The sequence below is a fragment of the Schistosoma mansoni genome, chromosome 3, assembly GCF_000237925.1.
Source record: "Schistosoma mansoni strain Puerto Rico chromosome 3, complete genome".
In the NCBI taxonomy this organism is placed as follows: Eukaryota; Metazoa; Platyhelminthes; class Trematoda; order Strigeidida; family Schistosomatidae; genus Schistosoma; species Schistosoma mansoni.
In genome coordinates this window covers 2525434-2538089 of record NC_031497.1, presented here as the reverse complement: position 1 = coordinate 2538089, position 12656 = coordinate 2525434, and the positions used below count along the sequence as shown (strand labels likewise).

General features: G+C 34.0%; 1 protein-coding gene across 1 annotated transcript in view; it reads right to left on the bottom strand.

The window, feature by feature from the left end:
• Smp_074080 (serine/threonine kinase) overlaps positions 1-9981 on the bottom strand; it is a gene marked incomplete at its 5' end in the record, with an annotated part of 30788 nt that extends 20807 nt beyond the window's left edge. The window contains 2 exons of the mRNA XM_018798884.1: positions 3024-3153; positions 9707-9981. Coding sequence (XP_018650729.1) covers positions 3024-3153; positions 9707-9981 — 405 coding nt within the window. The remainder of the gene's footprint in view (positions 1-3023; positions 3154-9706) is intronic.
• Between the last annotated feature and the right edge of the window lie 2675 nt (positions 9982-12656).

The window sequence follows — 12656 nt, the reverse complement described above, 5'->3', positions numbered from 1 at the left end:
CAAATTGTACATATGTATAGCATGAAAATTCTTTATACACAAGGCGATACAATACAACTTGATAAACCTACACATTTAATAAGCTAACTAATAAATAGGAAAGTAAATACAAAGTATGAAATGAATTATAATTCGATTTATTAGTCATTAATGGTAGAAACAGGAGACGATTTTGAAGTGATGCCGAGAAGTTGTAGATTTCATTAATGTCTTTCTTTAATGTAATATGATACTAGTAGTAGTATTCTCATACCTGGGATAATGGATTTAACTTTAAGACTTTCATTGTTGTCATGATAGACGACAACATCAGATTGGTCACTATTTAATTCTTAAAATTATGCAACTCAGAAGAATATGCATAAGGCGGAGGTAAAGCTGAGTTTATTACTGGTCCTAACAATAAGAATAATCACAACATCAAAATGATTATTATGAAAGGATACATTTCTTCGAAATTCAAATAACTTTCCGATTTGACTACATCGATTAAATTTACAATCTGAAACGAAAACCAAAAATGATATGTATTATTCCATTTTTTTCAAAGTTTAACAAACAAAAATACAAAAAGATGAGTGAATTTAAGATGTGACCTTATCCCTACTTGTTTCAATGTTTAATAAACGTGTAGTCTAGGATTTTTCACGTTCATTTAATGAGTGAGTGCTGGATATAAGAGCATAATTTCACAACGGATTTCATTTCAGTCATTTGAAGTTACCCACATATATCTTCTATGAACACGCCACTGCAGTGCTCTTGTATCCAGCTTTCACCCAATAAATGAACGGAAAAATTTCTTAAAATGTTTGATATAACACATACATTTAACACTGGAAAACGTATGGGATATAAATTTACGGACATCTATGTCAAGTTAACTTAATGTACCGTTTATAACACCAGTTAGTTGGAGAATACCGGTCAGCGGCCTATGCTTCATGAAGGATAGGGTAACAGGTAGTAAGTATTCTTTAGAGAAGGCTTATGAACTGATTTACACTATTCATCTGTGTTTTTTAACAAAAGAAAACTATACAAATATGATAGTTAAAGCGTTCTCTGTTTGGAAGCACAATGGAAAATGTTTAAATTCAAATAAAAACAAATTTTTCAAAGCATAGACCGATGTGTTGCTGTTACCACTAGGCTCTAAGTTGGTCTCGTAAGTCAGTCAATTAGTCACGTGCTAAATTAAACTACATGTTACCAAGCTATTCAGCCGTATTATTATGTAGTCGTCTGGATCGTGGTTTGAACGAATTCTAACTGCATTTCAATGATTTGGCAGCATCTAAGATATCCAAAATCATTTAATCATTCGCATATCATCAAAACTAATTTGTGTTGAAATTAATTTTCTAGTTGTCTATTAAGAAATATACGTTATTTATCCACAAATACATAGAGATGTACCACAAAATTTAACCGGCGGTACTCAAAGCAGTCATTATTAATCCATTATTAACTCAAGTAAGAAATAGAATTTGTCACACAAAGTCATATCAAGGCAATCAGATTCAAGACATAAAGGTCTACTTAAATTGGAAAAGAAACATTTCACGTAGATTTTCAGTAGTTTGGGGTTTGAAGACAATTAATTCCCAAAATGTATTTTCTAATCATGTTAAATATAACTACAACGAACAATGTGGCAATATAGAATAACAATTAACTTGAGAACCACATAAGAATTGAGATTTTAGGTTACACGTCACAAAATGTGCAAGGCTGATCCTACTATCGAGATGACCGAATTCCACTGAGTGGAAAGAGTTGGAACCTGTGGTCTACTTAATTAGCAAACAATTTCCAAGACTAATAAGTCACAGCAACTTTTAGTCTGTTAGCAGAATGTGTTTAGGACGCTATTAATCATATACTTCAACACAGATAATTTTGAACCATATTCAGTGAATACCACACTCCAACTATTTCAGTAAATAACAATGTGAACTAAAAAATTCCGAATACTACCAACCATTAAGTGTATTTTGCTGTAATGGTTTCAAAATACTATCTATTCGGTAAGTCATAACCAACGTAGAGACTGGTCCAAATATATCATATGTCTTAATCCAAGTTGCAATACCATATTATAATTATTACCATTATTTATTTATAACAATCTATCCAATGCTCAATTTATTCGAAATTATCAAGTCAAACCTACAAACTCATTATTTGTTCGGTTACAACGAAAACCGCATTTTATATTCTCAGTTTAATAGATCAGTTATTGAAATCAAAATTGAATTCAAGAATGTTCAGAACTCAAAAGAAAATTATGCATATTATAGAAGTAGCATTCGAACTAACGATCCTTAAGTTTATCAGTTCAATAAACAATATATGCTGAATACGTTGAGAAAACCAACTGTTGACAAGATAAAAAAAAATGAAGTTGACTTCATTTCAATATTAAGGCCAATTTTAGAACGGAAATAGGTGTTCAACTGAATCACAGTTCACTTAAACTAATTATCTAACAAAGTACCAGAAATTCTATTTTGTAGAAATGAGGTGAACAAATTCATTTCTCAACATCAAATTATCAAGTTCATCGAATGTTCTTTTCCGCGAATATGATTTTGGAGAGAGAAAGAACCAAGATCTGAATCTACCAAGTCACTGATTGAACAATTGAGAAGAGAGATCAATACTTTAATAATTTAAATATTTAGATATATCGAAAAAAAATCACCAACTTTATCCAAGATCTCTCCAATGCAAAGGATGTAGAAATTCTTACACTACTTTTTCAAAGACTGAATAAGTAATTAGCTCTAGACAAATCCTCACTCCTGCTTTCTTCAAGGTGACGGGAACAATATACATGAAACATGAGATAGTCGTATGGAACAGTCCATGTTTAAATCAACATATAAGCAAACTTATGTATAGGAGATACACTTTTTGATATGGAGATGAAATATTTATGCGAAATAAACACGATTATTTACAATACAACCTTGATTAACAACTAATATATCATCATTTATGCATTGATTTTGACTTACATTTTCATGTTTAAGACAAGAGAGCATTTTTAATTCCCGATGAACACGTTTAGCTGTAATAGGATTATGAAAAACCCGTGGTATGCGTTTGAGTGCCACTTTTTGACCATCACGTGGATCGATAACTGACCTAGAATTTACACGAGAACAACAAATAAGAAAATCAATCATTCGGGGACAAATATATATATGTATATATATATATATATATATATATATATATATATCTTACAACAGTACTGATTGAAATTTCACTTGTTTTTGTAGAGGAGCACCAGTATTACAGTGATGAGAAAAGGAATCTGATGAAAATTCGTATTGCATAGTTATTTATACGAGAATATAAGCATGCGTTATGGTAAGAGTAAAAATGAATGTAGTCCACTTGCCGAAGTTAAGGAAAAAACTAAGTGCATTATGAAATCCAATACAAAAAAAAGGCTTAACTACCCAATGTAATAACAACAATATCAATATCCATGTTTAATGTCAAGCAAACAAGAGTTCTGCATCATCTGTGAGTCATTAGAATAAACTGAAGTTGAATAATGAGTAATATCGCGAATTGTTGAAAACGACGTCAACTAATTGTCGAAATTCGCCACAGAAAATATGATGGAAAATTTAAATAATTATTTGGTAGTTGTCTAGTGTTGTTCATTGAACTTCAAAATGTAGCTAGTCAAATTACTTTACATAATCTGTTCCCATTTATTTAAACACACAAACATTGGTACAAGAAGGCATTCGATTTGTGCGAGGGCTAGGATACTGACCGGATGGCCAGACCGAAACAGGTGGTTTTCTTAGAAAGACACACCATGAGTCTTTCAGCTAGAGGTCTCGTCCATAATACAGTGGAGTAACGTAAGGAGATGGAGTCTCATGGTAGTCGATGACCAACAATAGGTTCATACACCATTTGTTTCCTTAGGATCCTAGAGCCCATGTGCACCATTGGTTTGGAATCAGGCTTTTCCAACTCTCCTAGGTGGATCCTCCGTATCCATAAACCCGGTTAAAGCGCAAGACACTTGCTTTTCGTCCTCACAATTTCGTAAACGACACTCCCGCCACGAGAAGGCCGTGAGTAGAACTTTTCTGGCAGTGGGTGTATGCACGTGTTCATGTGAGAGAGCATTTCGAGACGTAGAGCTGACTCCCCTCACTCTTGGCCTTGCCAGGGTCATCAAATTACTTACTGTTATGTCAATAAAATATGTACACCACACAACTATTACACAAATGTAAGCAGCATTTCTAAACCATCCAGTTCGAATGAATAAGAACGTCGCTACAGCTCAAATATGTATACTCTAATTTCGCAAAAGATTCACCCTGACAATTTCATTTCGCTGTGCTAGTAGGGTATGACAACTTAGACCGATACACACATGCGCCAGGTTCTACGTTGTGGTTGACTGACCAGCTACTGAGTTAGAGTAGTAAAAAGATGTTGGATCATCTCACAGATATACCTGGCTCTACGTTGATGACTGGAAAGGTACTGGTTTATGACTAGTGGTATGTTAAAAACATAAACAGTGTATAACATGTGCCTCCAACCATCTCAGTTAGTGAAGATTTACAATCTTATCAACTAATTTATCAAGATTATCTAGTATTCCATGCCTAATATCAAGGTTCCTCATTTGATGACACCAAGCCTCAGACGAATAATGATTTATAGATACCTATGATTGTATAATACATTGCTTTACATTCACACAAATAACAAGGAGGATTGTTATGAGATATGCATGTCTTTTGTGAGACTTCAAGGTATATCACAGCAAAAGGTAAAATAGGTTTTCACATTCGTGGTGAGAATTCATCAACTACTGGCTTACCATTAGTGACGAAACTTTCAAGGTAATCAAAACATTTGACGTTTAACTACTGCTCTCCTTATTGTCAAATAGAGTCCCAACATATGCTAGTTCTGGAGCAGTACGTTACATTCGGGGAGGTAAGAAATATATTTAAATATTTTCTGAACTATTACCCAAAGTGTTCATGATATTGCTACTCGCCAGCAAACGGAACTGTGTCATCTGTGTACTCTGATTAAATGAATCTTTATTTAAAATGAATGAAATAAGACAGAACTCAATGGTATGATATGTTATGACAGAAGTCTTTGGTTTAATGGGGTTGAAATATAAACTTATCAACAGTCTAAAAGACTAATAGAAATCGGAGCACAACTGAAAAAGTGGACCACTGAATTGCAAAGTTCGCTAATCAAAATACTCTTGGAAGACAACTTCTCAAACAATAACACCCACTATACAAGTAGGTAGTTTGATAAAACCTACTAGTTGTCGCTCCACTGACAAAAAGAATATCCGTGTTGATACAGACTAAACTAACAGTGGGATATGAAGGGAGCTGGTTTAATTGCTTTATACCTTTGTTTCTACGAGCTAATTCTTTCTTCCTGTATTGTATCCTTATACGCAATCTTTCTTTTAGATATTACTACCATTGAAGTAGCTACCCCTATGAATTTTGTGTTCATATTGTTTTGTTAATGAGGTGTGGCAACTTGGACCGATGTATACATGTGCTTAGTCCTAGGTTGTAGCTGACCGACTGAAGCTGATTAACTGAAGGTGAACAAATTACATTGATGTTTTGCATAAAGGTGAATGACAATACTTTTCCACATCCCGAAAATGATAATGAACGCGCTTACAGAAACCAGAAACGAGCACTACTATTTCTATGCTTTCTTTGACTAATGACTCAGTGATTACTAGGTGAATATGTCAATATACAGACTGGTACGAAAGTACACGATCAGTCAAAATGCAGAACCTCGCACATGTGTACATCGGTTCAATTTACTATGCCATATTAGCACAGTGGGTAGTCATATAGAATCCCAGGTTTAATCTTGGACACTTCAATGGTGTAGAAAGATAAAATTAGCGATGAAAAGTTGGCCTTCGAAAAATTAACAAAGGAAAATAAGATGCTTAAAACACTAAAAAATAAAGTGTGATTCCGTGTGTGCGATTCGGCGTAGTGATTGAGTTCAAATGTATTTGAGACAAAAACCACTGACCAGTAACTTCCGATTTTTACACTTTAGAAAAAGGTCTCGAAATTTGTAGATCAACTACATAGATTGGAAATAAGATGAGAACCATTAGGCGAAAAGTAGTCGTACTTCTTTTGTATTTTATTAAAAAAGGGCTATTAACTAGAAAGTTTTTTTGATTTACACCACGTATTTTAAATTAATATCATGAATGGATCAATGTTAGACTACCATTGGAAACTTGGAAGCACTTGGAAGTCGTTTCTCCCTAGTATAGGAACTCCTCAGAAGTGTGTGTCCACGATCCCCACGCGGGACTCGAACCCAAGACCTTTGGTCTCGTGCGCGGACGCACTGCACCTTACATGCACAAAATTAGTATAATGACTAGTTTTCTACTAAAAAATCAGTGTATAATATGCATATTTATAATAATAGTAGTGTACTCATGTCCTTAATCCACTTACCAGAATTTAGTAGCAGTCAAATATCACAGAACTAGAAACTGATTATTACAAAAAGTTCAGCCAAAAATCTGACGTACATTTTGATTAGATAGTGACGCTTTAGAATAGTGAAAATAAAAAGACCAAATAATAACCACAGATGCCTAAATATTTTATTAGTATGTACATGGAATACACTAGCCATAGTTATGCTGTAAACTTGATATATAATTGCTGAAAAGCTTTGTTGACACGGGAGAGAGTACAATTTTGGTAGACACATACATCTATGAGAAACTTTAGTGGATACAATGATTATCAACTTTCCAACTAAATTACATCACAATAACTTGACTGTAGGGTTGGAATTACGATCAATGTAGTGAACATTCAAAGATTAAATCGTTAATATTCAACTCCGTATAATGTCCACTATGTATTTTCTACAATAAAGAAAGGGATATTTGAATAAGCTTTTTTGGACATATCTTTTGTCCATAATCGACTCGAGGATCTCAACAAGCTTGTAATTTCATTTCAAGAAGTATGTAATAAAGATGGTAATACAAATTAACCAAGATACTATAACTGCTTACAGTCATTCAAAATAAAAGGTTTTATACTAAGAGATGATAGATACACGAAAGTAGCTTTAGAAATAGCTGAATCATTTGATTTGTATCACCAGAATGCTAGGAACCGATCCCACTCAACAGAAACACAGTATCCTCTAAACAATCCTGATGATTAGAAAGGGGATCAATTGTAACAACAAACTGGTCGCACTGATATGCTTATCAAAATAATTGGCTCTTCATTTATGAACTGTTTTCGAATTGACCAGTATCCTATAATACTTTCTTTCAGCCCGATGTACCTAGAAAAGTAGTCTTATATAATCTAGGAAATAAACCATATATGCTATGAGAAAACCAAACGGCACTAAGAATGTAGATATTCCATATGTGAATTTCATAACTGAAAACCCAATGCCTACTCATTTTATATGCGACGCATAAAATCTTTACAGTATTCTGAACAAATTAATGTGAACAACTGTTCACCGATCAATAAACCCCATCAACAACTGACGAAAGTCCCAGATTCCCAAGTGATATCAAATTACGCTCTTACAACTCATCATTGAAGATCTATGAATAAATATCGATTGCCTTGTGTTTTGGGTACTCGGCTTTACCCAACAACGAAAAGATTTGACATAATTCCACCTATTAGCATCTAGAGAGCCAGAAATAATCAATATAACCTACGACAGTGATATCAAACTTCGAACACAAGACAGCACGATGCTACTAAATCACTGGGTATAAAAATCTAAGAATGATGATGTGATGTTCGTGACAATTTTACTGTTTTTGCAGATAATTGAGAATAAGCAGCAGCTCAAAGTTACAATAATCAAAAAATTGGAATGACAGAAATTAGCGTTAGTGCAAGTAGTGTAAAATTCCTTATCAGGTGAGTATATAATTTGATAATGGAACTCACAGATTTATGTACTGATCTTCGAACTAGTGTTAAAGACAATAATACCACCTAAATGACCTAACTGAAATATATTGACCTGGGTTTCAACTTGTCGACTAAATATCTGCAGTCGTTGGGACTATTGTAAGAAAATTACTTAAGGTCAAAACATTTACTTCAATAGATTTGGGCTGGTGTTAAATCCACAAATCCTACCGACTATTATTTATTTATTTTCATCTAATATACAAATTTTAGATTGTGGATTAGGTTTTTAGGCTCTGGGAGTGACCACTTAAGACATCTGTTTCGGTCTGGAGGCCCTGGAAGCATTCCAGTTTGCGCTCAAATATATCAATGAATAGTCATGAAGAAAATGTTCTACTCACTTCACTTAGGTAACTACTCAAAAGATACAACTGTTAGACGCACAGAGGGGTTATCAGAGAAATTATACTGTCCTATTGTTGACTCATCCCAAATACTATGATTAGTTTGACCAAATCTGTTGGGATGGAAGATCACGGATATGAAATTATCAGGAAAAGACAATATGAAGTAGTTAAATCTACACCGGAAATACAATAAACATCAGAATAACTTCACCATCCTAGTAAACAAAAACATCCAGATTTATAGACAGAATACACACCACATATTTATCCTCTAGTAAAACCCATGACAAAACTCATTTCTTGGCATTTACCTTTCAAAAAATAAAGTGTAAATGGCCAGTATCTTTTGCTCAAATAATAGAGTGATTGAGAAAATGCATTTAGCTAGTAATCCGTATATTAGTTTTATCAACCATGACAAATTTGATAAGAAAATTCGATAGTAAGTGGTGTAAAGCCTTAGTCAAACAATCGAGTATTCCAAGTATCTTTTATAAAACTTATTGAACAAGTTACCTTACAAGCTTAAACATGGGTTCACAAAGTAAGATGAACACATTGACTGAATTTTTTAAACGAAATCTAACAAAGAAATAGACAATGGAGCTAACGGTGAAAAAAATAGTTCTCCAAGCATTCTTTGTAAAAGTTGTCAGTCACTTTGGCTTTTTAGCAAGACGTTTTTTAGTATCATTAAAAGTCTCCATCTGTGAATCCTAACCACAATTATACATCAATACGACCGTTTTGACGAGATGTTTGGAAGAACCATGAAATGGAACCAGTGACAAAGTGATAATTATTCAATCGCAGTTCTTTAACAGCATAGCCTTGTAGAAGGCCAATTAACAACTGTTTTTCCAGAAATCGAGTAGAAACAAAAGTCATGTAGGAACTCACTACTAGCAAGGAGTTGCTGTGTTTAATTTTTGAAGAATTGGTGCCTTGAAATCATTTAGAGAATAAAGTGACGGGTCAACTACTAACAGTGTCTACTGGTGACGATCGGTTAACCATATTTTTTTTCATAAAGCGTTAGATTCAATTGGACTACAAAGCATGCATGGCATGTATTTAAAAGAATATTGCTTACGGGCAAAGTCATGCTAACGACTGATGGGACTAACAACAGTTGTCGAATAGTTATTCAAGCACAAACCGATGTACCAGTTTATCATTCAAAATGAATTTAATGATTTTTGACGAGTACACGAAACTAATATGAATATGTAGAATTCTGTTAACGTAGATCTTAAAATAAGTGAGTATAATATTTCTTTAGGGAAAAACAAAGAATATACGACTCACCAAACAACTCCGAATGCCCCGTAGCCCAAACCTTTCTCCGCAGAGCCATGACTTCCCTCTCCTTGACCACGAGGGGGTAGGAAGAAAGGTTTTATATGGCTGACACCAGTAATACATCCATTGACGGAAGTTGCAAGAAGCGCCTCCTCACGCGTTGTCGTCGCATCAACAGGCGTGGCTGGGGGTGTAGCTCGTGAAGGAGTGTAGCCCACTTGAACTAAACCTCGAAAAGGGCGGTGAGGAGCTGGCCTCTGGCCTACAACCGTCGTTGACATGGAAACAAACGATTTAATGTGATCCACGGCCAGAATGGGCTGCAGGAATGATGTAATAATCAGTAGATATTTAGGTATGTGAAGACCGAAAACATGTGCAAGTTCACTGAAATCCTATGCAATTTTGCGAGGCAAAATAGACCACCATAAACAACAATCCCAATCCGAATTCTGAAAGAAGCAGACGTTTGCAGCTGTACTGAATAACAATCAACTTATATATAGTTTCAGTACATATGCCAAGCTTGATGCCAATCCTGGCACACAGGCTCAAACACTGGACAATCCTGAAGATCAGGCTGACTCAGTGACACGAGCGATTTTTATTTATACGTGTCTGTCTATCCTCTAGGCCAATCGACTGATTCATACATTAGAGAGGCAGGCAGATTAAACTGACATACATGTCTGGTTTCTAAAACTAGGGGAGGCGTAATTTTGACCCTGTGCGAAGCAAGCGAACCAAATCAAAGCAATTTTTTCTAGGGTTTGACAGACTACATTAGTCCTCTAGACCTCTGAAACCCATTAGTTGATGCATCTGATAGGTCATTGCTAAAATGACATATTTTTTTAAAATTCTATTGCTGTCACGATTTAATGGTAAAATTTCTATGGTTAAGAGAAAATGAGTAAATATATTGGTGTGTTAAATGAAGGAATGAAATTGCTTGAAAAAAAAACCAATGATTTACGTACTTGGTTACTGAAATATAAAAACGGTGTAAAATATTAGACAAACATTACCGTGATAAGATTTCAATTATAATGAAGCAGGAAAAAATTTTACAGTATAGGAAGAAATACGTTAGTTCATATCTTCATTAAATATAATGATGATGTAAGATGGTCCAATTATTTTTGATAACTTATTACGAAAAGTATGTCCACAGGACCTAAAAATACACAAAATAAACATAAATACAAGTAAAGTTTGACATAGAAATGAAGTTGATTAGAAGGCAATGTTTTATTATTGATTTATTTAAATACATAAATATTGGTACAAAGGAGCAACAGATATATATGCGCCACACAAATCTCATTTGATTTATGTGAGGGCTGTGATACTGCCCGGATGCCCAAACCGAAGCAGGTGGTTTTCTTAGAGGGCCACACCCGGAGATTTTGACCTAAAGATCTGATCCACAAACCAGTGAAGCAACGTCAGGAGATGCAATCTCATGGTAGCCGGTGACCAACGATTGATTCATACATCATTTGTTCCTTCGGGATACTGAAGCCCATGTGCACCATTGGTTTGGAATCAGGGTTTTCCAACTCCCCTAGGTAGACTCTCCGTATCCACCAACACGGTTAAAGCGCCAGACATTCGCTTTTCGTCCTCTCAATTTCGTAAATATGTAACATAATATTGAATGTTTTTTAATTTGATTTTAATTCTAATAATCCTCACTAAATTTTATGAATACAATTCAATATCATAATATGAAAGTCATAAAATAAAGATAAAAGTGTATAATAACAGAAAAAAAAATAGGCATTGAGTTGAGTTCCAACATGACTAAATCAATGAATTCAGGTTCGTAAAAATCAATGACAAAACATGTAATCAATGAAGTCCTTCTAGTTATAAAATAAGACTATAAATTGAAAAAGAATTGACGAATAATACCATCAAATAAGAATTTTATTACTATGGTAAAAGAATACTGACAAATACTTCCTTTCAAAACATGTTGATTAGGTTTCAATCACTTCAGAGCTTAAATTTCATAACTATCTACCTAACGCTCTGATCATAAGCCTTAGGGACAGATGATTAAGGAGTGTAAGGCAGAATCAGCGAGGCTATTATCTATGGACAAACCAATTAGATTTAGAATAACAGGTCTCAGACCTTAGCGTGAAATTCATCCATCCATTTGACTAAATAAAGTTTTGGCATTTTAACTGATGTCAGTTCGTGATGAAAACCCTAAATCCAATTCCTGATCCTAATCATAAACTTTATTCTTCGTACAGGTTTATAACCCTAATTTAGCTCTAGTAAGTTGGTGTGTACTCTCAAGGTCATCTTAGAGTTCCTCAAAGGTCGTCCACAAATTACAATCTCACCACTTCTTACTCTACTATTGTCTTGTATGTGTTGTTATGACCACACAATGAACCTTCATTTGTCATTTGTCTAATGGAATAAGACCGAAAAGGATAAATGCAAAGAATGCAAGACTGTTGGTAAAGAGCTGTTTATACCATTGACATAATATACAATGAAATATATGTTTTTTTTAAATATTTGGCTGATAATTAAATTCGATTGTATCGAACTTGTATTATTGAACATGTTTCTAATTAAAAGCTGTGCAGATTTCTAGTCTTCCTACAAAAAACATTTCATTTAATTCTGGGTAGATTATTCACTTAATTTGTGTGTATATCTATGGTGTTGTGGGCTTTTTTTTCTATTTTTGTTTCTTAAAAGAAACTTGTTGAAATACTTTGTACTGAAAATTCTACGTTGTACCAAAATGTATAATACTGAATAAAGCCAATAATAATAGTAGTGATAATAATAATAATAATAAAACAATTATGGCTGTCAGTGGTTAATGTTAATTAATCAATAGTTTAACGTATCCATATAATTTATAAAATCAATAAGTCAAACTCCCTTAACTAACCGTCATGTAAGGAAGACGGACACATTTTGA